At 41.9% G+C, this 27,085-nt stretch overlaps 1 protein-coding gene across 4 annotated transcripts in view; it reads right to left on the minus strand.

Annotated features, from left to right (window-relative positions):
- The window catches only part of SH3GL3 (SH3 domain containing GRB2 like 3, endophilin A3), a 146,128-nt gene that overhangs the window by 20,722 nt on the left and 98,321 nt on the right, over window positions 1-27,085 (minus strand). For 2 of the 4 annotated variants that reach the window (XM_017502253.2, XM_037729130.1), the window contains exons 3-8: window positions 25,958-26,030; window positions 23,934-24,070; window positions 19,337-19,470; window positions 16,249-16,407; window positions 6,290-6,393; window positions 4,659-4,768 (exon numbers count right to left, since the gene is read on the minus strand). In XM_017502253.2, the coding sequence (XP_017357742.1) occupies window positions 4,659-4,768; window positions 6,290-6,393; window positions 16,249-16,407; window positions 19,337-19,470; window positions 23,934-24,057 (631 nt within the window). In that variant the 5' untranslated portion in view covers window positions 24,058-24,070; window positions 25,958-26,030. Of the gene's footprint in view, window positions 1-4,658; window positions 4,769-6,289; window positions 6,394-16,248; window positions 16,408-19,336; window positions 19,471-23,933; window positions 24,078-25,957; window positions 26,031-27,085 lie in introns of all 4 variants that reach the window. The other 2 variants (XM_017502252.2, XM_017502254.2) reach the window with 1 other exon arrangement.

Genomic DNA, 27,085 nt, shown 5'->3' on the forward strand with positions numbered 1-27,085 from the left:
AAAAAAAAAAAAAAAAAAAACTGTGAAAAACCTACAGCTAAGATCATCCTTAATTATGAAGTACTGAATGCTTCTCCCCTAAAATCAGAGACAAAGCAAGGATGTCCACTCTAATCCTTTGTATTCAACATATTCTAGCAAGTGAAAAAAAGCAAGAAAAACAAAGGCATCCAGATATCCAGTAAAACTGTCTTCATTTATAGATGACATGAACATCTATATAAAGAAACTAAGGAGTCTGTTAAAAAACCACCAGAACTAAGATTAAATTTAACAACATGGCAGGATACAAGATCAATATACAAAAATCAATGGAATATTATGAATACTAGAAACAAAAATTTAGAAATGGAAATTTTATTAAAGTGCTGTTTATAATTGCATAAAGATAAAATACTTAGAGATTGATGGAAAAAATTTTAAAAGGTCTATATATATTCTAAAAACAGTGAAACATTGCTGAGAGAAATTCAAGAAGACCTAAATAAATGGGAAATAAAATAGATTGTGTTCAAGACTGGAACACTCAATTTTGTTAAGCTATCAATTCCCCTTAAATTGATTTATGGATTCAACCCAATCCAAATAAAAATCTGAGCAGGATTTTTTTTTTAAACATTGAAAATTTGATCTCTAAAACTCACATGAAAATGCAAAGGAACTAGGATAGCCAAACAACTTTTAAAATGAAGACCAAAGTTAGAGGACTAACAGGACCTAATCTCAAAACTTATAAAGCTACAGTCATCAAGACAACAACTCCATAAGAATAGAAATGCAGCGATAGTACACTATGTGATAGTGCTATGAATATTATTTCTGTGCTCATGATATTGTAAGTAAGTGTTAGAGGATGTAAAAATGGAAGTTTTGGATGAGACCCCAGACTGGTTTTTGTTTTGTTTTATTTTGCTTTGTTATTTAACAGATGTGCAGAAGACAACTTATGCAGGATTTGGAAACAAATGAAAACAGAAGAGATGAGGGAAACTAGTTTTATGACTTTTAATCCCAGCCTACATCTATGGCATAAATAGGTCAGAAGATGGAGATTAAAAAGGATTTTTAGAAAAATGTTTGGAGAGAGTGTGGAGGAGGCAGGATGTGTTGTGATCTTTCCATTTCATGCCAAATTAAGAGAGAAAGCCTTTTAAATGAGTCCTCAGCGAGCTTAAGATATATTCTCTGGGGACTTAAGAACAGAAAGCGTAGATGGAGAAAGAGAAAAAGCCAAATACAACCTCTTCCCTGACACCAGTGTTCCCACTGCAACAGGCCAGAGCTTGGGGAGGAGTGAAAGCCAAGCATTAAATCAAGATTATAGCTTAGACTATGACCTGGGTCTTAGCATTCTGACTACTGCACGAGCCTGCACTTACACACTCAAGTGACTGGAGAACTATGTGACCCAAAAGTAGTCAGAAAAGTCATGGAGCCTGCTAATATTTTCATCCATAAGTAGGCAATTTAAAATAACAGCAGGGAAAAAAGGGAAGGAGGGCATTTTAAGAGTCCCATATGGTGGAAGTGATGGTTACACAATGAATATTTAACAAAAATATTGATTATAAGTAAATTGGAAGGGTGAAGGGAGGGAGAAGTATATGGAAGACCAAGGGTTAGGAAGCTAAGCCCTTACTTTCCATATCAGGAAATCAATCCATTTATCCAAAACCGAAAAATCAAGAAATAGTAAAAAACGAGCACAATGAAGTTAAGGACCAAATAAATACATAAAAGATTTTAAAGTGTTTCCTCTGAGAGCAGAAAATAAGCACTGGGAGAGGAGCTGAAGGGGAAACTGCCATTTCTCACCAAAAAAAAGCTTGCACCATGTTCTTTTAAACTATATACACATATATTCTAATAATTCTTAGTTTTAATAACGAGAAAATTCATGGGTCCTGCCCATGTTTTCATACAGAGATAGAGGTAACTACGTTTGCCTTTTTAAAACCACATACACATATTACCATTTTCTTTTTAAACTACATACACTTATTACTCTGACAATTTTTGTTTTTAAATGAAAAAAAGAAACCTTTAAGGATAGCAATAGGGTTGGAAGAAAATTCAGACTGTGCAGCTTATATGAGCAATGTGTGTTTGAAAGGGCAACTGGACATCCATAGGCAAAATAAATTAATCTCAACTTAAGTCTCACATTTATACAAAAATTAACTCAAAGTGGATCATGAACTTAAGAAAAAATACAGGAGAGGCCAGGCACAGTAGCTCATACCTGCAATCCCAGCACTTTGGGAGGCCAAGGCAGCCAGATCATTTGAGGTCAGGAGTTCGAGACCAGCCTGGCCAAAATGGAGAAACTATCTCTATTAAAAATACAAAAATTCGCCGGGTATTGTGGTGTGCACCTATAGTCCCAGCTACTCGGGAGACTGAGGCAGGAGAATCGCTTGAACACAGGAAGCGAAGGTTGCAGTGAGCCAAGATTGCACAACTCTACTCCAGCCAGGGCTATAAAAAGAGAGTCTGTCATAAGTGAATGAATGAATGAAAATCTTTAGGATTTAGGGCTAGGCAAAGAATTCCTAGACTTCACACAATCTATTAAAGTAAAACTGAATACACTGAACTTCATAAGAATTAAAAATTTTGATCTGTGAAAGACCTTGTTAAGAGGATAAAAAGATAAGCTACAGAGAGAATATATTTACAAATCACATGTATGTGAAAGAACTTATATTTAGAATAAATCAAGAATTCTTAAGGCTCAATGGTAAAAACCTAAACAATCCAATTAGAAACTGGACAAAAGACATGAAGAAACATTTCACCAAAGAGGATACACAGATGGCAAATATACACATGAAAAGATATTCAACATCATTAGTCAGTAAGGAAATGCAAATTAAACCCACAGTAAGATTCGCTACACACCTATCAAAGCGGCTAAAATAAAAAATAGTGACACCACCAAATGCTGGCAGGGATTTGGATCACTAATACACGCTGGTGGGAATGTGAAACAGTAGCACAACTCTGAAAGATAGTTTGGGAGTTCTGTTCATTTACAAAAATAAATCCTTGTAATAAAGATCTAAATATTAAGAAAAGATTATTCAAAGTAGTAGAAAATTGTAAAAGAATAACTTTGGGGATAGGGAGACTTTTCACAACAGGGCACAAAATGTAAAAGTCATAAGCAAAAGATAGATACATTTGACCACATCAAAATAAAAGCTTCTGTATACTCAAAGCAAAACTAAACAAAGCAAACAATAGCAAAAGCAACAAAGAAACAACGCACTCTATAAGCAAAGTTTAAAGATAAATGACAAACTAGGAAAAAAATTATTAATATTCTCATATGGAAAGAACTCCTAGAAAACGATAAGACAAAGCAAACTACCCCCCAAAAACCACAAATAAATGACATAAACAGACAATTCTGACACAAGGAAATACAAATTAAAATACAGAAAAGAAAGTTCACCCTCACTAAGAATCATGGAAATGCAAATTAAGACTGGATATCACTTTTTTCCCATGAGTGCTTCGCAGAAATGGAAGTCTACTGGCATGTGTGTGCACAAGCAGGTGTTCTTACTTTAATAGTAGTGTAGCCAGCACAGTGGATAAAGGACAGTCACTGTAGCAACTAGCTGGAAACAACCTTAATGTCCACCAACAGGGAAATGGTATAATGGAAAACTCTGAAGCTGTTAAAAATAGTGGGATAGATCTATATACATGATATGGAAATAACTCCAAGAAATTGATACATTTTTAAAAAGCAAACTGCAAAACAATATGCCTAGTACGATCTTGCATTTAAAAAACAGAAAAAAGGCTAGGTACAGTGGCTCATGCCTGTAATCCCAGTACTTCAGAAGGCCGATGTGGAAGGATTGCTTGAGCCCAGGAATTGCAGACCAGCCTGGGCAACAAAGTGACACCTTGTCTCTACAAATAATTTAAAAATTAGCCTGGCATGGTCACATGCACCTGTAGTTCCAGCTACAGGGGAGGCTGAGGCAGGAGGACTGCTTGAGGCCAAGAGGTCAAGGCTGCACTAAGCCATGTTTGTGCCATTGCACTACAGCCTGGGTGACAGAGCAAGGCCTTGTCTCAAAAAAGAAAAAAAATAAAAAGCAGAAAAAAAATCTAAAATGTTGTGTTTATGTGTATATCTATGTACATTAATAGATATGATAATAGTTAGTCCAAATTTTTAACAGTGGCTACATCTAGGAAGGGAACCGGGATGGAGTGGGTGATCACAAGAGATTATAGAATGACTTCTACCATTAAACTTTTTTATTTTACAAAAAACATATTTGTGTCACTTGTTTAATAAAAAAATAATGATGCAGCACTTAAGACAGTATCTCGCATAAAGCAATTGCTCAAAAATGCTAATTTCAACTTAAAGAAAATGTTTTCAGAGTTAAAAAATTAAATATAAAGGATGATGTAGCAATAATGCTTCTATGGCCTGGTTCTGAATGCCATATTATACAAGTGATAGAATTCTTCCCCAGGGAACAGAAAAAGGGGGTACTTTTGGGGGAAAGGGGATTTACCAAACAACCAAAGAAAGACATCCAGGGTCTGTGTGTATTCACTGACCCGGGAACAAGCGGTAAATCAGTGTTTCTAGAAGTGCTTTACTAAAGGCACACTCAGCAACTTACCTGTCGTCTTTGCGACAGAGGTGGTGGAGACACCATTGAGCTCACTAGAACTCCTTTTCACGGGCCTTGGCTTGTATTCTCGTCTGGGAACACTGGATGCAGCTGATATTCTGTAACACACACCATAAGATGAGACAGACATCTAATGTGGAAAGCTTTCCAAACACACCTTCTCTCTGCCTTGATGAGCATAGGAACTTAAGTTACAGCCAGTGGTCATGAAGGGCACAATTTTTACACACTGACTCTTGAGTAGCCCAAAGTTGTGGAGGTGTTATCACAAATATAGCTTGTCAACTCTCTATTTAAGCTTGTGAGTGAAATTCATACTGAGGAAGACTAATTGGGCCAGGCATGGTGGCTCATTCCTGTAATCCCAGCACTCCGGGAAGCTAAGGTGGGCAGATCACCTGAGGTCAGGAGTTCAACACCAACCTGGCCAACATAGTGAAACCTCATCTCTACTAAAAATACAAAAATTAGCCAGGTATGGTGGCAAGCGTGTGTAATCCCAGCTACTTGGGAGGCTGAGGCAGGAGAATCACATGAACCTGGGAGATGGGGGTTGCAGTGAGCTGAGATTGCACTACTGCACTCCAGCCTGGTCAACAGAGTGAGACTCCAACTCAAAAAAAAAAAAAAGGCTAATTGTCTTCATCAAGTCTCTGAGGCATCCGGCAAGTGCTGGGACGTGGTCAGCAACTAGTGATGAGAGCTGCCTTTTCCCTCACTCTGCTCTTATAGATTACGATAGAATGATGAAAATACACTCCTGTGAGTAACAGATGAACTATCTGCCTGCAGAAGTGGACGCTTCTGGATCTGAACACATCTTTGTCTTCCCTATGTAATTATATCATTGATTTAAGTAAAAATTCCTCCAAATTTACGCATTACCATAATCATGTACAAAACAATTTTCTGTTATCAAACCTGGTTAAAAAAATCGGGTATTTTTACCCCAATATTTTAATAAATAGAGTTGCCATGCATACTATATATGATATTACTAATTTTCAGAAATGTATAGACTACATCTATGATTAAAGTCACAAGGAACACAGAAATCTTTCTTTAATTGTTCAGAAGATACTTCTGACACTTTCAATACCTGTCAATATTATGAACACAGCCTGAAATTCATACTGGTGAAGTGAAAACATATCTTTTTTTAACAGATATTTACATATTTTCCATACATCATCTCACTTTTTTCCATAGCTCTAGATGTTTTCTATCCCTTTGTAAATGGGGAGCTAAACTCTCATCAAATTAGCAGTGAAGCCAGGATAGTTTTAGAGGGGTTGATGTCCAAGGATGGGGAGCAACTTGGTTAGTTGCCCTAAACACAGGTTACAATAAAAGGGATTTAATGAAAATAAAAAAGAGAAAAGCTGCCAGATCCCTCTTCCCAGTTCTATCCTATTGGCCAAAGCCAGTACTTATTAACGCAGTCCCATCCACACCCAACCATGAAAGCCAGTGAAAGAAAATTCAAAACAGAATGAGGCAGGGCAAGGGGCAGATGGAGAGATGGAGAGACAGACACACAGACAGAGAGACAGATGGATGGATTTCAGTAGATGTCACCTCCATAGCCCTTGGCTGGTAAGAAACATGGAGGCGCTTACCGCATCTGTAGCTTGCTCTGCAGCTCCTGCAGAATCTCTGTGGACTGTTTGTGATAGTCTAATGCAGCCTCTATGAACACGGCCAACTGGCTGACTTGTTCTACCTGCAGCAGAAGTGGAAAATTACTCCATGGAGGCCAGAGTCTGTATAACATCCAGAGAGAGAGGAGACCAGCAACAAAGACCCAGCTTGGCAGGGAAGGCCAGCGTCTGCCTCGGCTCTGGTCCATTTCATTTAATTTCATCTAGGAGCTCTGTATAGTAATCACACAGGTCATGGTATGGAGCTATACATGCTGGAAAAACATGTTCAAATTATTTGTGATTTTGAATTTAACTCAGTAAAAATGCCTGTTTTTCCAATTAGATGATGACTTTTCTCAGATTTTCTATGCTATAAAGTTCATGGATCTGAAAACAGAGATATAAAGTTCTTCCAGTTATAAATGAAGCCAACGTTTAGCAAAGGAACTGCGTACTTAGTGAAGTGTTTCTACCTGCACTTTCTAGCTAAGCCAAATCAAGATATTAAGTAAATTAAACAGTTAAGTACAGTAAATTAAACAGATAAGAAAGGGGGCGGTGAGCAACATGTGCCCCTGGGCCAAGACTTTCCTGTCCCCTATATGCTTTTTGTTGCTATTCACTCAACGTAATTTCTCTGAAACATAGAGCTAAAGGGAATGAACTATAAAGACACTGGCATCTCTGCTTCCCACAAATCAAGACATTCATGAAATTAGTGACCAATTTACAATGAATTTTTTTAAGCTGGGTCTTATAAGAAAAGCCTGTATGATATGGGGCTGTATAATTTGAGGAAGAGCAAACCAAGGAAGGCCTGAGAGCTTTCCTGAACCCCTACATAACCGAGGGGCTCCTACAGGAAAGAGATTAAGCTTAATTCTGGAAGCCCCAGAGGCAAGCCTCAGAGGGCTGAAGTGACAGGTCTCCCCCAGCATGAATCCAATCAATTCTAGAGCTGGACAGAGACATAAAATCAATCCTACCCTTCCCAGGCTTCCCCAATGCCTATGCGTCATTTCCACACTTCATTTTTACTCAGCTTTAGAGCAAAGTCTGCTTGCTTATTCATTTACACAGTCTCACCCTGCCTAACCAACCATGGATTTGTCAGCCTTCAAAGATCCAAGCTACTTTCATTTGTAGTTGCAAATCATTCCTTAGTTGTCTGTACTTAAATTTTTCTTACCCACTTACGCTATTTTAAACACAGCTCAATATGCATGTAAGATATACATGGAATTCCATGTGTGCCAAGCTGTGATCAGCATCTGAACAATGAAATCCTGTCGGGTTTCATTTACTTTACCAAGCTCTGTGGCTGGAAAAGCAACAAGCCTAGCCTTAAATTTCCAAAAACCCAATAAACAAAACAAAGACAGCCTGGCCCCTACCAAATCCTAGGACTTCTTAAATTTCACCTTTGGCTTTTACACGTACTTTTAAGTAAGTCCAGCGCCATGGCCTAGCACAATCATAGTAGAATTTGCTATAGAAATAACTTTTCTTCCTTATAGAGCTAGAATGGTGTGCTTGGTAAAATCTATGCCACGCCTCTCTGCCTTTAGTAAAATTTATTTGTCCTATCTTATAACCCACTTTTTAAAATGCCTACGTTTTATAATTTTTAAAGAAATAGTGAAAGCTAAATGAATATTTCTTGAAACATATTCCAGATTGGGGAACTGGAAGGGGCTGAGGGGGATTACAAGCTATCCTCTCTGCTGTGGCTAAAAAACAAGCTGATGTAATTTAGAGACGCATTTGTAACTGCTCATTGGGTGGCTGACTTTGGGAAGGAAATGAATCCTGAAAACCCTTAAACCTTGGGAGACAACGGCAGCACTGCCCAATGCCTGCACCTAGTAGGTGTTCAGGACAAGTCCTGAAGGGGTGGTTACTAGGCTATAAGTCTCTCTTGTTGACAGTGGAGACCAGGCCATGAGTAGATCATTTTCCTCTTGATTCCAGAAAATGTAAGCTTCCAGCTGTCCCCCAGGTCCTGAGCATTGAGCTGTGTGCTGGGGACCATGGGGACCAACAGAGTTGGACTCAGCCTCCCAAACCACAACTAGAAATAAATACCTAGACAGGCAGAACCAAGATAAAGCAACAAACTCAGGCCTAGCAAGAGCCAAAACCTGACCAGAAGGTAAACATTTCTTCCATTGTTGCAATTTTAACAGTCCATCTGTTGAATCAGAGAATGTCACCTGGGATAGAGAGAAAGGCTTAATTCCACTTCTGGGTTGAGACCTAGGCTGCCACTTTGCTGGTGCCACCTTGAGAGCAAAGTGTGACCTCACCCATGGAAATGTTCATATGATATATGCCAAGGAACTGGATTTCCAGAGAATCCACTCCCTTTTCTGAAAGTGAAGCACACTAGCCACTACAGATGGGCTCACACTCAGCTGATGCTTGAAGTGAGAAACTCATCATGCAAGCAGACTTCCATGTAAGTTAGAGGTCAAGGAGGCACAGGCCTTGGTGGATGACAAATGCATGGAGTGAGGGCTGTGAAGCTACCTGGGAGAGTCAGGGAATCATAACCAGAGAGGGCTGAGGTAGACAGAATCACGGAGCCTGCAAAGATGTCCAAGTCTTAATTCCCCAAACCTGCAAATACATTATTTTACATAGCAAAAGGGACTTTGCAGTTATGATTAAGTATCTTAAAATGAGATTATTTTGGAATGTCTGAATGGCTCAACATAATCACAATGTCCTTTAAGAGGGAGACAGGAGTGCCAACATCAGACAAGATGTGACAATGGAAACAGAGGTCAGAATATGTGAAGATGCTATGCTGCTGGCTGTGAAGAGGGAGGAAGCAAAGAATGAGCCAAGAAATGCAGGTGGCCTGTAGAAGCTGGAAAAGGCAAAGAAGCAGCTTCTTCCTCTGAAGCCTCCAGAATGAACGTGGCCCTGCCCGTACCTTGATTTTAGGACTCTAGGCTGGAAGACGGTAGATGTGTGTTGCTTTAAGCTACACTGTTTGTGGTCATTTGTTATGGCTCCAATAGGAAACTGATACAGAGCTGCTTTAGCCCATCCTCTAACCATGCAAAAACCTAACAATGAGATTAGTGCTGGCCAGGGTCCCCCATTGATGGCGACGGGAGCTGTTGCCTGGAGACACATAGGAACAAAGCTCATGGGGCAATGAGCCCATGTAGCTGGGCCTGGGGACTTCATTGCTGACTTGGCTGTACCCCAGGGCCCCTCACTCTCTTCTGAGGGGTAACACCAAAACAGGAATGAACTCAGTTTCTCTCCCATGACAGACTGCGCACAATGCACAATCCACAAGTGACACACGAGTGTCACCTGTGGATGCATTTCATTCCAAACCTCTCTTTAGCTGAAAACTAATGGAGGATTAGCAGCATATGAGGCCATGGGAGTACCTTGATCCTGGGGATGGAAACAGAGAATAGATGTCTCCAACTATAGTGGACTAAGGATACTAGAAGTTTCTAAGAGTTGTGGAAACCCCATGGACTCTTGCATAAGATCTGAGCCATTAGCCCGGCCTTGGGGGCCAACTGCAAAGGACTCAGGCTGTACCCAAAGGAAGAATGGCTCAAAGGACTGCATATTGTAACAAAGGCTGTCTTAGGTCAACTCTCCAAGAGGACTGTGGAAACTGGTAGCTGAGAAGCAGGTCTGGAAACCTTCCTCCTCTGACCCTTTAGCAATCACTTACCAGGGGACTTGGTGAGCAGCCGGGTAAGTAAGCAGGGAGTGGCACACCCTGAAGCCCATGGCGAGGACAGGAGGAGAACTGGGATGTGAGCAGCTGACGCCTGTCCAGACCTGGGGTCTGCAAGTGTGTTTGGCATGCATGAATAAAGAAATGTACATCTTCGAAAGATGGCAAGCCATTCTCTTTCACAGCTGAAAAGGTGCATTTCCAATAGAGGTCATCTTCAATTTACATTGTGATACGACCAGTGATTTCTTGCTCTATCATATCAAAGACCTCCACTCTTTTTGGATTCCTCAGAGAAGCTATGGAAAATTTCTCATGAATTTTGCAGTCTGGTCATAAACAGATGCCTTTTCCAATGAGGCAAAAGCCTTTATTCAGAGTTTCTGAGAAAGTTTGAGTAAGGCAATTAAATTAATAACATGGATAATAATCCCTTATATTTTTATTCTCTACTTTATCCTTCTAAAGAATTTCTCAAATGCAGTTGCTAATTTGCCTGATACCAGTCAGGTGACATGATTTTTCCAGAGGCTTAGCAGAAGCAAAACCAGAAACAGAATTCAGTTATTTCACTCCGTGCTGGGTATGCTTTCCACGAGTTAGTATTTCCAAATGCGTCTTATTCCACATATTACACTCCCTGAAACATTAGTAATAATATAATAATGTGATGGAATTCTGTGGTCAAATACATTTGGTAAACTGCCAACTGTATTTTCTCTTAGGAACTGCTTAGAGATTAATCTTTCATACTATCAAATAAAGACTCTGAAAAGTTTTGTGATAAAGAAAACTGTTTCATTTTATTTAACCCAGGGTGTCCCAAACTTATTTGACCACAGAGACATTATTAATGCAAAACACACTTAACATCCCAAGGAATGGATTTTGGAAAATGCTACTCTAGACCAAGGGAAAGACCCCAAGAATCTGGAATCTAGTAATTCCACTGGTCTTGGGAACCCATGGATGGAGGGAGGATCCCATAGCTGGGGAATGTATCCTGAGAGCGCCAGTACTGCAGATACCTGGGCTCACTGGACTGAAATAGGCATCTTCTATGGAATATCTCTGATTTCTGCTAATGTCAAAGACCTACATTTGCTAATGGTAAGTTGTGAGGAACAAACTCTGCAAAGACAGAAGAGGGGACAGTGTGTTAACAAGCCTATGGGTGATATGCTGTTCCCGAGAAATGACAATGAAGGCTGGGAACCAGTCTCCTGACTTTCCCACACTTTTCTCCAAGAGGAGGGCTGCCCTGGGTACCTCTCAGAACCCTGCCAGGCCCAGCCTGGCCTGACAAGAAATCAGTCACGGGGCTGCCCCTCTTGGATCCCTGGAAAGTTGGAGAACCAAAAGACCTCCTGGCTTGCATCACTGTCTATCGAATAACGACGCTGCTCAGCCTCAGACAAGATGTGAAAAGATGCTCAATGTCTCCATTCCAGCTCCTACTCACAAGACAACCAAAGGCTACAGTGTGGGGCCAAAGCAGACTCTTCTTTGTTCTCCCATTCCCAGTTCTGCCAAAAGCAGATGAGAAAATAGATATAACTTCTACCCAGGAATGTTAGAGTGAGCACGTCATGTCTCTCTACCTCCCCTTCCTGTGGTATCTGTCTAACTGATGAGATTGCGGTGTTGGCACCCACTTGGCCCTAATAACCAGGGTGTCTGGACACTGAGATGAAAGGCAGTAGGGACCTGGCTCCGGGCTCTGGATTTCTCAAGAAAGTGGGTTTGTGAAGTGGCCACAAGATCGTGTGTCATCTGGCTTCGTGGTCCTGCATCTACTCTCCCTCCAGGAGCTCAGGCCTTGTGGGCCAATTGCGAAGATCCAAGGTCTAGACTTGAGGCCAGGAATAGCTCACTGCACTTCTATCGTGGGCCCAGGCCCAAGCTCTCCCTTCCAACATGGCTTCCTAGAGAGTCCTGCTCTCTGGGTAAGGGGCTGGCATGTGATCCTGTGTGGCTCCCCCAGTTTGTTTCTCTGCTGGGAGAATGCAGAGGTGAGGCCAGATGAATGATCACACCCTGGAAACCCCTGCAAATGGCCTGTTGGCCAGAAAACCCTAGGAAGTATTGTGTCTGGAGACCCAGGAGAGACCAAGTCTGTGAATCCAGTCAGGGTTCTCCTCACATCAGTCAGAGCATTGGCAATCAATTTCTTCTGAGGCATTCCCTGGTGAAGCTTTTACTGTGTCTTAGCCAGAACAAGACATGAGGGCTGGAGGAGGCACCAGCTCTTCCCCCAGAGTGAGATTTTGGTCTCTGAATTGTCAGTGCCAGACAGAAATGGGCAGGTAGCACCAGAGCACCAAGCACACCCATCGCAGAGGGTTTCCCGTCATTCACCTTTCTCTGCTTATTCGCTTTCTCTTTGGAGCAAATGCTTCTAAGTCCTCTCTCCAGCCCCATTCTCCTCCCGTAGATGAGGCTGGGGGTACTCCCAAGTTAGTAGGATGGGTTGCTCTGCTGCAGTCACTGGCTTTGCAGGGTTGGGGCTGGCAAGGCTTCCCCTCACCCAGTTTCAACATCTCAGGCTGTGTCTGGGTGGTGAGGCAGGCTGGCTCTCCATTAGAGCTGGCTGTCATCCACCAAAGGAGCAAGAAGGAGAAAGTACCATCAGGACTTTAGGCCCAGGCCATGTCCTTCAGCACAGTGGACCAGAAGTTCTGTATTTTACAATTTTCAGGTGTTCTCATCAGTTAAGGAGCTGTCCCTTGATTCCAATCTGGCTTTTGTGTCACTTCCTCCATTGGTCAGAACCCAAAGGGTGAATGGCCGTGACTGACATCCCAAAACTTCCCACCACAGTAACACAAGCATGTCCCACTTGTGTCTGGAGGATGCATCAGGGCCTCCACTGCCTGCTACCAGGCTTTCCTTGTAGCCACTCATTTGACAGTTTCTGTACCTTGTCTCCAGCGGGTACCAGATCAGGTGGAAGCACCGTCCAATCCATCAGGCAGCAGCAGCCGAAGACCCACTGTGTTTGACATGGTAATTAGAACAGGTCCCAGCCATCTTTAGTTTCTGCCAGGAAATCCAGCCCTCCCCAGCTATCCTGAAGCACAGCTTGTCATGCAGGGCTTCCCCACCAGGAAAGGAAGCAACATAGCAACAAGAGGTTGAGGGACCAAGGTTGGACATGTAGGTGGTGACTCAGAGGGGGCAGGAACCAGAGTCCCATGGGCTGCAGGACCACCAGCTCTGGCCTGGTTGTTGGAGATGGGCCAAACACAGGGCCAAGGGTTCAACGTATGCCCCATCCACCATGTACTGGCATTTTTTCTTTATCCAAACAAGTCACATTCTCTGTTTGTCCCCATGCACCAGGCAGTATCAGCATTGGCATGCCAGGTCCAAGGAGTGACCCAGAGTAGATTTTTCTCTACCTTGCCTGGTCAACAGGAGAGGACGTTCAGACCACCTAGCTATGGCACAGACACACTGACATGGAAAAGGATGAGGTGCTGCCCTCTGATCTAACTGGTGTTGATCCCAAGCAGAGTGAAGATGGGCTTCTGAAGCCTACATAATTATTTCTGAGTCTCCTCAGCTATTAACCTGGGTAGGAGAAAAGGTAAACGCAAGTGCGCCATGATAGGGACCATCAACGGCACCCCCTCAGCCCCATTATCATGGGGCGGCAGTGAATGGTAGCTCTTGTCACTGCCATCATCACCACCACTGTCTTTATCACTATCACCACCATTACTACAAGAACCAGCAGCCACAGCACACCTAGTAGCCACTGCAGCTTCACACAGCAGGAGAGACAGGGGAGGGAGGAAGGGAAGAACCTAGTTCCCAGGCAGCCTGGGCAGCCCCCCTCTGTTTCATAACATTGGTCTCCTCCCACCTCAATAGCAGAAGTAGAAGCCAGAGAACCCCTCCCTGTGAAGGTAAAGACCCCAGGATCCAGGCTGAGGAAGCAGCCTCGACTCCCCAGAGCTGAACAGGGGAAACCTCCACTCACCCACAGGTCAGCTTCCCATGGGAAGCCTTGGAGAAAACACTGCCACCAGGTGGGGCAAGGCCGGCACCAGGGTCCCTGAGGAGACTGGGCTAGGAACCAGCTCTTCCTTCTGCCGGCACAGGGTGGGAGGGCTTAGCCCATTTGTGACAGGCAAAATACATTTCACTGTCAAAACATGGACAAATGACTGAGCTTTTATAATGAAGGGATCCTTTTTGACTTTTGACTGATACTAAGGGGAAAGCTGAGGTCTTCTGGGTCAACTGCAAGGCTGGCATGGCTGAGACAGGCTACCCTCACGAGCACTTTGCAAAAACTCATCATCATGGTTCCCCCATGAAGGTAATGAATGGAACAAATGGGTCAGATGGCACATCTGACACACAAGACACAATCTCAGAGTTTAAACCACGAATGGGCCCAGAGCCAGCAGGGCCCCACAAGGAGTATCTGATACATGTCACACTTCAAATACATTTTCTAAAGACTTCAAAACAATATGGCAATCTGAAACAAAACAAAATGGCTGTTGCTTAGGGACAATTTCAAGAGAAAATTTATATATTTAAAGAAAAACAGAGATACCAAACTGCCACACCTCCTCCTACTTCTCAAAAAAAAGTAAAAAAAAAAAAAAAAATTTAAAAGGAATAATATAGTAGAATGTACTTTTCAGGCCTCAGCGGTTTAATGAGCATGGGAAATTTCAAATTGGCATTTCCAGTTGGGAGAATAAATTCTCTGGGATGAATGTCTTGTCACTATTGGACATAATCCCTTCACACATCCACACATCGCCACAGTAAATAAACGGTGGTCAATACATTTTGTTTGGCTTCACTCAAAAGATGTAAGCCTTCAGTGTACCCTTGAATCAACTGTTATAATTACAGCATGGTCTTGAGGATAAATAAACCTCCTGACTTGTTCCCACAGGTTTAAAAGCTTAACAATTAGGACCCAAGCTAATGCTGGTGCTGAGACGGCTCCTGGCATCGCTGAGCCCAGGCTGAAGCACAGGCTAAGGAGGGAGGCAGATGGTCGACACCTCTTTCACTCAGGCAGTCATGGTGCCAATGGCCCCTTCAACTCAAGGCCGAGCAGGGAGGCTGCCCCCACTTGTGTGTTGCCTGGCCAAGAGTCACCGGGCCTCCTTAATTCCATTTCACTTGACTTTACTTAAACAAATAGAAGACTGACATTTCTGAGGGATAAGACCTGAGACCTTCACAATTCCCAGGCCCACAAGCACCGCTATGGAACAGCTGAAAAATTTAGGTCCTGCTTTTGTGTCTTGAATGTGCGCTATGACAGGTAAAGGCGTCAGAGAGCTGGGGATGACAGCTGCTCTCCCTTAAACATCTCCCTTGCCGACTGCTTTTCAGTCTTAGCAAAATGGCAAATTACCACATGACCTGGACTTTCCATTCTCCTGTGAAACCACAAATGCTATGGTCTCACATTCAAAAGCCAGTCTACTTCGCAATCTTCAGAGACAACCTCTGAAGCAATCCTGGGATAAATAGGACTCCTCAAGATTTAAGATATGAGTCAGGGGCTGGGTGTAGTGGCTCATGCCTATAATCCCAGCACTTTTGAGGCTGCGGCGGGTAGATGGCTTGAACCCAAGAGTTCATGACCAGCCTGGGCAGCAGGGTGAAACCCCCATCTTGACAAAAAATTATCCTGGTTTGGTGGCATGCGTGTGGTCCCAGCTACTCAGGAGGCTGAGGTAGGAGGATCGCTTGAGCCTGTGAGGTCAAGGCTGCAGTGAGTCACAATCACACCACTGCACTCCAGCCTGGGCAACAGAGTGAGACTCTGCCTCCAAAAAAAGATGTGAGCAAGGCTTGCTGGATGTCTGAAATAATCTCTGGTAGGAGAAAGGAGATAATTCTGGAAACTTGCATAGCAACCAAGGCTTTAGAGCAAGTTTGTCCAACCTGTGGCCCACAGGCCGCATGTGGCCCAGGACAGCTTTGAATGTTGCCCAACACAAATATGTAAACTTTCTTAAAAACAGTATGAGAGTTTTTTGGAATTTTTTAAAGCTCATTAGCTATTGTTAGTGTATTTTATGTCTGGCCCAAGACAATTCTTCTTCCAAAATGGCCCAGGGAAACCAAAAGATTGGACACCTCTGCTTTAGAGCTTTTCAACATGCGCAGATCATAGTCATACAGTCAATGTTTTATTCATTTACATTAATGTCTCCTGTTTGATTTAAATACTTACATCATTTTCTAAAAAATTAAACATGCTTCTTTCAGCCAACTCCTTTGACTCTTCAAATTTTTCTACCGCTTGTCTGACTTCTTCGTCTGGTATCTTACCTACTCTTTTCTTTTTATAATCGTAATCCAGGCGGCGGCCTTCCAGCTTTTTCAGGTGGTGCTAAAGAAAGAGAAAGGAGTCCCTCAGAGAGGCACTACATCCAAAACCCGGCACAAAAAATTACTTCTATGGAAGTGGTCATTGCTTTTTCTCAGCCTAGATTCTAGAGGGCAGAAGCCCACCTTACACTGCTGTTGGGAGCACCCCAGCAGCTGATGGAGGCTCCCCTCACTTCAGGTGCTCAAAGAATATTTGTGGAATGAAGGAATGAATGGACAGATCAGTGATAGAATGAGTGTCTGTATGGCACATAAAGATGCTCAGATCCATGCTCAGATATTATTTTCCAGCGTTCTTTATACGATCCCTCACTTCAGACTTCTTCATGTCCAGGTAATTTCTAACCAGGTTAGCCAAGCAAAACAAAGTAGGAACATTTATTCTGGCACTATTGTCAAGTCCTGACTAAGTAGTAAGAAGACTATAAAAACACAAATTTCTACTGTCCCTTAGAATATAAATCGATCTCCATAAAGTTCCCAAACAATCATGAAATAAGTTGCATAAAACACTGTTAATGAATACAAAGGAGAGATATTACTCACATATGACCTCTGAGGTGGTAAAATTTCTAAACAATATTATAACCCCTTTAACAAAATATAACAGAACTGTCCACTCACGGAACAGGCTGCCTTGTGTAGCAGTAGGTTTCCCATCAGAGTTTGTGTCCAAGCAGAGACCCCATGAGAAACAGTATAGAGGGGTATAGCTATACAGGACAAGGGAGGGAGAGTTTATGGCTGTAATCCTCATAAATCAGATACTTGACATCTAAAGTGTATGTGGAAACTGATCATCCCACTGAAGCACAGAGATAACTTGCACTATTCATTTTAGCAGGAAGCACTGATTCTAATTTCCATGACTCGGTGAAGAGCACACGGGACCCAAAGAGTAAGAAGCATCTCTCTCCTATGCTCTGTGACTTTGGGCTGGTCCCTAATCCCTCTGTACCTCTACACAAACATCTGAAAGTCAGCCATGTGTCAAATAAACAGGCTCCCAACCCCTGATTTCTGAGGGACACAGGGCAGAGCTGAGACTGTGAAAGGCTTCCTAAACCTTGGACTCTTCGCTTTCCATCATCCACATAATTTAAGTTTAGATGTACAGTTCTACATCAAACAGCAGCTGAGTAACAAGATGGCATTTAGAAAATTATTTTGTTGCATAGGGAACTGCAACATTCCAGTATAAGTATATTATACACATTTCACCCACTTACTACTCAGGACCACATATGTGTCTGTGGCTGGCCAGGTGAAGGAGCAGTGCTGACTTTTCTTATGACCTTCCTCCATGATGACAGCACAAGAAATGAAACTTGCTAGATGTCAGCAAAGGAGACATTTGGGGGAGATGTTTTGGCATCCCCAGAACCCAGACTATCACTTCTAGGATCAGCCATTCAAAAATAATTTATAAAAACATCTCCTATACCCCACCAACATATACACCTACGACATACCCACAAAAATTAAAATTAAAATAGTGTGTAAGCACAAACCACGTGGCAGGCTTGTGGTTACATCAATGAACAAACCCCAATGCCTCACCCCAAGGAATGGGCCGCCCAACATGAGCAAAAAGTAAGCAAGAGTGCTCATGGTGCAGGGGGCACAGAAGGGACACCCCATGGAGTCTAGGAAAAGAACAAACAGCTTCCCAAAAGAAAGCATATCTGGGCTGGGGAGTGAGGTGACTCGGCCAGGAGAAGGGGTGAAAGGACAAAGACCGCTCTTGACCACTGGCATCACATCGCACTCCCTCCTGTCCATTCTCCAGCCCACAGCTAGGGCGCCCTTCCTGATCTGCAAACCGTCCTGGCTGCCCACAGGCAGTGGAGTGAAGATGCAGCCCCTCAGCCCTTCACGGCCTGACCCCTCCTTTCCTCTGTGGCCTTATTGCTACCCCTTCAGCACATGAACTCCACCCAGCCTCACTGAATTATTTCCAGCTCCCTGGTGACGCTTTGCTTTGTGCTTTCTCCCTATTTGCACACCCCAGACTCCCAGTCTGGAAAGGATGGACTGGAACAGTGGTTTTTGAACATTAGCATGGCTCCGAATCACCTGGAGGACTTTATAAAACACAGACTTGCTGGGCTTCACCCTCAAGATTTCTGATTCAGGAGGTAAGGGATGGGGCCCAAGAATTTGCATTTTTCACAAGTGATGTTGATGTTGCTGGTCCAGGGACCACACTTTGAGAATCAATAGGTCTGAAGAAGGGAAAACAGGATACGCGCAAGGCCCAAATGGCCTCCAAGCTGTCCCAGGCTGCCCTCAGACATGCTGGAGCGCACCTGGAGGACATCTTCTGTGCATATCCATAAGAGAGTAGAAGTCCCTGGTTGTGCAGAAGTCTCGGGGCTGTTTTTGCACATCTACAAAAATGCCACCATGTAAGTGGTATGCAGTTACTTCCAGGTACCTGAAAGTTCCCGTGCAAGCCATTTTTAACAGTTTTCCAAATGAAACATTCAATTTCTAGGTATTGATTTTCTTGGGAAGTAATGGAAAGTAATGACCACCAGGGCAACACATCAAAACTTGCAACTATGGTATGATTTTGATAATTAAAAAATCAACTACAAAGTTATACAATTACTTTATGTGATAAATGGTGCAGAAATATGGATATTTAGCCTGGCTTTGAGCTGGCTTCAACTAGATACAGAATTTCCAGCTGGAAGAATATGGCTTACATCCCGTCCCATTATCCTGCCCTATCTCCAGGGTAGATAGGGCTAATGGATCCTCGCACTCCTTTCCAGTGAACCCAGGAAAATAAAACTGAGTTATTTTTACCCTACCTACAAGTATCATAAGATGATTCCATCAGCGAGTCCCTGTTGAAACGTTCTAATGATTTTAAATATAAACATCATTTTGCAACAGATATATTTATATCCTGGAAGACTTACCCCAATCTCTTTTAAATCTTTATCTTGTAGTAACTGAAGTGGATCAATAAAAGTTTGCTTTACATTAATATCAAGAGAGTCTTTCACCTCAGCCATTAGCTTCATGGATTCACCAACTTCTATCAATGCATTGCCTTGAATAGAAAACACAAATACAAAAGGTTCTTCAGGAGACTACTCCAGGTTAACAGTGCTATTTATTTCATTATTTACCAAAAGTCTGTGGATGATGGTGTAGCAAGGTCCTTGCTGCAGGGCCTCTGAATCCTGGATCAGAATGAAAAAGAAAAGGCAAGGCTTCCTATTTTCTGCGTTTTCCTCTCTATGTTCGGCACTTCGCCACCACAGCAAATACAGCTGAGGCGGGCAGACCGAAGTACTTACCATTTGGGCCACTAGATGGGGATAAAGATCCTTTTTAAAAAACTGGTACTTTGGGAAACTGGCACGGAGGGTTCCTTGGAAGCTCGAGAATAAATCTCTTTGTAAACAATGAAAAGATTCACTCATGGGACTAAGTGTTAACCAATAAAGATTACAATAGAAATAAACAAATAAAACATCTCAGCTTCTAGCTGTGAGATCTTCTCAAGGCTACTCCCTGTATCCTTCTAGAAGGTTCTAAGGCTCCCTGCCTTCTCTTGATGTCAAAGAAAGCCTGCTGATGTCACATGGGACATCCTGTCAGCAGGGTGGGGTGGGGGTCTGGTGGTGCACTGGGGCCCAGGCCAGCCTTTCTGGCTTGGATAGTGACAGGCAGTTTTTCCTGGATTACAGCATGGTACCTCAGTCCAGTCAATCTATAGTAATTTGCAAGAATATTGCAAACCAGGTGCCCTCTAGTTCTCTGTACAATGAGGGTTGCAGGGTCTCTAGAAAACATGCCTGGCAAACACTGGACTAGAATGAACTATTTTTCCTATATTTGGGGTTTTCCAAATTAATCTTGTAAAAAGATGGAGATTGAGGTTGCTCAATTTCTAGGCTTGAAGAAGATCTTAAAGCCCAGCCTAAATCTGACCTTTGAGTTGTTTCCCCCATCAGTCGAGGGCACGGATAACGTATTCCCCTGTAAAACAGAGATGGCGGCCGGGCGCGGTGGCTCACACCTGTAATCCCAGAACTTTGGGAGGCTGAGGTGGGCAGGTCATGAAGTCAGGAGTTTGAGCTCAGCCTGACTAACATGCTGAAACCCCATTTCTACTAAAAATACAGAACTTAGCTAGGTGTGGTGGTGTGTGCCTGTAATCCCAGCTACTGGGGAGGCTGAGGCAGGAGAATCGCTTGATCCTGGGAGGCAGAGGTTGCAGTGAGCTGAGATCGCACCACTGCACTCTAGCCTGGGTGACAGAGCAACACGCAGTAAAAAAACAAAACAAAATAAAAAAAAACAGAAACATACTAGATAGATAGGACCTTGCAAAACAGAAGTCGGAACCGTTACTCTAAACTAAGGCTTTCTCAGGACTCCATTCGGACCCAGTGGTAGCTTCATTCCTCCTTGGAAGCTAAATTTCCTTAGCTCAACTCTCCAAAGTGTGTTTCTAAATCATTCCTAAATGAAGACGAAATGTCCCTTCCTAGCCTGTGGACTCTTTTCCTGCCCAAATGGTGAGAAATGGTATTGCTTGACACCCCAATCCAGCCCCTCTGCCACCAGTGCCAATGCCTCACAATGTCAATGACAGAAATATTTTCATATGTTGGAGACTCCAAAGATGACACTCTGAGCAGAGGCCACCACCTCCCTAAATCTGACATTCCCTCTCCTTGTCCGAGACTGGTGCTGTCAAATTCCACACGGGTCTGGGGCTCAGCTTCCACCCACTGAGGTTTCTGCACTGTAGGAGGTCCTAGCATGTGGCCACCCAAAAGAAAACATCCAAAGGCACAGCCTCTTCCTTGGAACAACAGAAGTCTATGTGTTCTTGATGCCCTGCTGACATCAGTTCTCTTCCTTAACCCGAGTTCCTTTAGGTTGCTGGGCACCTGGGAAGCTACCAAACTGTCTGGCTGTCACTACGGCCAGGTGCACAGCAGGAACGTCCTTGGATTTCAGGGCCTGCCTGGCAGTCTCACCTGTCTCCTTCACTGATGTGCCTTCAGAGTAAGAAATAGGCCATCTCGTCCCCATTGGCCCTTGGAATGAAAATAAAATTCATATTATACTGCTCTAAGGGTTAATGTTACCCTTTGTCACTAATTAATGTTTGGATGCTTGAATTTTAAAATTTTTTTCAAAAGATATTTTTCTCCAATCTCCTAGAATGATTACTGTGGCCAAATATTTGATTTCTCAACTTCCATCTCCTGCCTTGTTACTACTACTTGAATAGCAAATATGCCAAATTCGTTTGGAATACCTAATACATTAAATCCAATTCATCCTCAATTTAATGTATTAATTTAAATGAATCTCAATCAAAATTTAATGACTTTTTTAAATAGCAGGGACTTAAGTTTCACCTGGAAAAATAAAACCAGTAAGTGTGTCTGTAAACTTTTTACAATAAAATACCTAAATTTTTAGTAAAATATATTAAAGTATGTTTTAAAACTTCAATGCTTAAAACAATATGACGCTGAATCAAAACAGGATATAGATCAATAAACAAAAGAGAAAGACCATAAACAAGCTTAATGTATAAAAATTTAGTCTATAATAAAAGAATCATTTCAAAACATCAGGAGAAAGTTGGACTTTTCCATAAAGTACTGGAACAAGCTATTTATTTGTCAGAAAACAAAATTAGAACCCGATTGCACTATAGCTCCAATAAATGCAGGAGCTTGGAAATTTAAAGTTAAGAAAAGAAAATCCAGGATTCAAAAACAAGCATAAATAAACATTTATAACCTTTGCCAGGGAGTGGAATGAAAAAGATTTTCTAAATATGATTCCAAAAAGCTAGAAACCATAAAGGAAGACTAAAGAGCTTCGCTAAATAAAAAACAAAAATCTCTCTCCATTGAAATGACCTTCATAAACAAGGTCCAGAGGTAAATGCTTACCTGGGACAAACTTCGTCAACATACAAGACAGTCAATGAGCAAATATCCTGACCATTTAAAGACTTCATGAGACAGGAAGGAAAGAAATTGACCTCCTAATGCAAAAGCAGGCCAAGGACACAAACACACAATTCACAAAACCAATGACAAACACACAAAATAACTCTACCTCACATGTGATCCAAAACGGCAATGAGATATCATTTTTATACACTACATATCAAATGATCGGTTATTTAAAAGTAAACTAGAAAGATAATCCCTGGGGTCAGGAACTGTATTGAGAAACATACTCTCACTCACTCCTGGCAACAGTGTCAAAAGGGTGGAACCCTTCTGAAGGGTGAGCTGTGAATATGCTTTCAAAACCTGAAAAATGAGCATGCTCTTGACTCAGGAATTTTATACTAGGCATTTTTTCTAAATTATGTCAAAGAATATCATTTTGGATATCCCCAAAGATCTACCTATGGAAATGGTTATTATAAATGCTACGTAAAATGTTTTTACATAAAGAAAAATTTATTTAGTAAATGAGATTGACTGAACAAACTATGACACACGGAATATTATGTAGCCGCTAAAAACAATATCATAGAAGATTATTTTATGATATGAATTATTTTATGATATGGATCATGATATAGTCAGTGTTACCAAAGAGTATATGTACTATGCCCTTATTGTCTTTTTTTTTTTTTTTTTTGAGACAGAGTCCTGCTCTGTCACCAGGTGCCAGGCTGGAGTGCACTGGTGTGATCTCGGCTCACTGCAACCTCTACCTCCTAGGTTCAAGCAATTCTCCTGCCCCAGCCTCCCAAGTAGCTGGTACTACAGGCATGTGCCACCATGCCAAGCTAATTTTTGTATTTGAGTAGAGATGGGATTTCACCATGTTGGCCAGGATGGTCTCGATCTCTTGACCTCATGATCCACCTGCCTCGGCCTCCCAAAGTGCTGGGATTACAGGTGTGAGCCACCGTGCCCGGCCTTATTGTCGTTTTTAAAAGTACATGTGAATACATATAATGAAAATAAACAAGGCATAAAAGATACACAACAGGCCAAGTGCTGTGGCTTACTCCTATAATCCCAGCGCTTTGGGAGGCCAAGGTGGGCAGCTTGCTTGAGGTTAGGAGTTCAAAACCAGCCTGGCATTATGGCGAAACCCTGTCTCTCTTAAAAATACAAAAAATTAACCAGGCATGGTGGCTTGAGCCTGTAATCTCAGCTACTCAGAAGGCTGAGGCACAAGAATTGTTTGAACCTGGAAGGCGGAGGTTGTAGTCAGCCAAGATCATGCCACTGTACTCCAGCGTGGGAAAAGACCTGGTCTCAAAAAAAAAAAAAAAAAGATACACAACAGAGTTTAATTAGGCCAATCAGTGGATATGGGATTACAGGTGATGTTAGTATTTTTCTTCATTTTACTTACCTATCTTTTCTAAACCTCCTGCCATTTAACATGTATTACTTTGGTAATGTGGAAAAATAACAAAGGTTGTTAAACTAAAGGGTTTGTGCATAACCTAAAAGCCTACTGGAGGAGTTCTCAGCTCCCCCAGGTGATCTCTGCATAACTCACCAAAGGTGGAGTCTTCCCCGAGCTCCTTCCCATATTTCAGCATACAGTCCCCCAGCAAGCCTTCTGTCTGCGGGTATCCCGTGGTCTTCACCTGCCCTCGGATCTTCGACACAGTGTTCAGCATTCCTAGCTTAGCTCTGTATGCTTAAAAACATTGTCATTTGTAATTCTTTAAAGTTACAAGATGGAGTGGCAGGTACATAGCATTTAACAAGCGCAGCTGCCAAAACTGAGATCACCTTAAACAAAATGCCAGCAACCCAAGGCCTGAAACGAACGTGTGTGAACTAGTTAATTTTCCCATGTAATTTTCTAGGTTCTTTACCAAGGTGGGTGGCTAAGTGCCCTGTTGCACAGCCATCATGAACCACAGAAATGATGGCGCACATTGCTGACTTCAAATAATAGTGACCCGGGCTTTTCTGAGCACCACCCCTCAAGTGAGACCCTTTGGAAAGCTTGCAATTGCTAACACGTGAAGTCAGACACTGACCCTATGTGACACCAACATGCTTTTTCTTTAAATGTAAACAAAAACAGAATTGCCGAGGAGGATGTTTCAAACAACCAACTGATCACTCTTTTGCTCTTCCCAAGGACTGATTCAGCCTAATGGTATTCAGAATTATGGGAGGCAGGTGCTGCTGTTTAGGAGGCAGAACCATAGGAAGAAACAGAACCCCCCCCCCACCACCCCTAGTGAACACTAGCCTTGTGTGGCTGGTCCCAGGTGCAGCTCAGCCCCTGCTCCCTAAGGAGGTGACGGGCATCACTGTCTTACCTTCTTTTACGTCCTCTGACTCAGGCAATGAGTATTTACTCATTGCTGCAACAACACACTTGCTTATTACTGGGACTCCAGAGACAGCCTTTGCTCTCAAGGAGCTCACAGTCTACTTCCCACTGTCGGAGGGGGATATGGGATGCAGAGGAATGTAGATGAGAGCTATTAAACTGGGTAAGAGGTTGCTAGGGCTGCCTCTTCTCTAGGAATAACTAGAGACCTCTGGCCAGTGGACACTTTTATTGCTGGCCAACACCTTCTTATCTCATTCAAGGGTCAGATGGTTGAGGGTGGAGTATCTGTCTGACTTCATAGTGTATTCCAGCACCCCAAAATCCTCTTGTGCAGAGAAAGCACTTATTAAATATTTGACTGACTGACATATCAGGAAAAGAAACTGGCATGGCTCATTTCAATCACTGAGCAGCCAGGGACAAGATACATTCTTATGGTTTTCAAAGCTATCATCAATGCAACTGTAATGAACCTGCCTGGATACATCTGATAAAATTTATATTCTTAAATTTTTACTTTCTCAATTTTCAAATGGTTAGGTTTGTGCTGATTCCTACAGCCAAGGGAATCACAGGAACTCCATGCAAATAATAAATTTCTAAAAAGGAAAGTCAGCTTCAGAAATCTACAGAACTCAAGGCTTAGGCGCCCTCTACTGGTTCCTATAATTTACAACTTGGGAAAACATCTAAGTCCCCAAGATGCTGCTTGGGGACCTAGAAACCCAGACCTTCTGTGGAGAAGCTGATGTGACACTCGACGCACACCATCTTTCATATTTACCACACCTTCTTTCTCCAGCATTTGAGCCATGAAGAGAACGCTCTTTCAAATTAACATATACTTCTATGTATATGGTACACAAAAGCAGAATTTAAAAAAAAAATTATAAAGAGGATATAAGGGAGTAAGAAAATATTTGCCAAATGTTTAGTGGCTTTCCGAAGTAACTCATAAAAGACCCTTGCCCAGCGCTGCCTTGTTGCTATGACCAGAACTCCATTCAGATGATGTCAACCGAAGTTCACAGAAATAGTTGTTCTGTTTCTCATCAGTAGGACTGAATGCAACTACCTTTGGTCACTAGAGACTCAGCTTTAAAAACTGAATTTCATTACTGGGACACAGAGGACATTGTTTCTAGATTATGTCAACTAAACACCAAGTAAACATGGGTTATTAGGGTCTGTGACAGCAAATAAACAAGAGAATATTTCAACTTTACCTGGATTTGGCTGAAGATATTCAGTGGTTTTTGAAAGAATTTCTGCAACAGCTTTATTGGTAACATCTATTTTCTTAAAAGCAAAATTTTTAAAACATTAGTAAATGACAAACTCAAAAAATTCACAGAAGAACAAACAGAGGAGTAATTTTAATTAATTTAATTCTTATAACACCACTATGATGATTTTATCCAAATGAATGTTTTCAACATTTTTGGGAGAGGCAACATTTTTTCAGTTTTTGATTTTGGAACATCACCTCCTTCCAGTGATGCTGGAGAACATTAATTTACTTTTCCTTTTAACATTAAAATGAATATTAAGGTAATATTTAGAAAATCTGCAAAAGTTATTATGCTCCATTAGATGATCAGATATACTTAGAAGTCTCTCAAAGCTAAGACTAGACATGAATCAAACTCTCCTTATCTGATAGGTGAACTTGAATTTCTATACTTATATAAGGATGCTATAATAATGATTCATATTGGCAACTAGCTCAGTAATCAACAATAAAAGAATCATAATCATTAATATTATAATACCATAAACATATTCATTTGTGCTATGGTCAGAAGATGTTAACATCAAAGTTCTCCCCAAACTTTCCCTGAAAGTTAACCCTTTCTAGTTAAGACTGAATCTTTCCTTGTGCAAAACCATTCCTGGACTTTGTGGTTGTTAGTTAACCAGAGAGCTAATATGGGAATAGACAATAAAATTAAAATGCAAGTTGCAATAGCTTTATTTATGCCATCAGTAGTCCAGGAGAAAATGTAAAGAAAAAGATATTATTCATAAAAGCAATAAAATGCAATAACAAGGAATAACTATTATGGGACATTCACAACACCTATTTGAAAAACCACATTCTTAGATGGGAAAACTCAATTTTGGAAAGATATGCATTCTCCCCAAATTAAGATGCAAAATTCATTCAAATCCCATCATAATTTCAACTTTTTTATTTTTTGTTACAATTTGGCAAATTGATAGTAAAGTGATTTTTCATATTATATACATGATTAAAAATATCAATCTAAAAAAAAAGACTATAAAATGACTAACATATAAAGGACAGTATTTTGAAACACTGGAGTAGGAAGAAACTTCTAACCAGAACCTGA

The sequence above is a fragment of the Cebus imitator genome, unplaced genomic scaffold (genome assembly GCF_001604975.1).
Source record: "Cebus imitator isolate Cc_AM_T3 unplaced genomic scaffold, Cebus_imitator-1.0 Scaffold295, whole genome shotgun sequence".
Lineage (NCBI taxonomy): Eukaryota > Metazoa > Chordata > Mammalia > Primates > Cebidae > Cebus > Cebus imitator.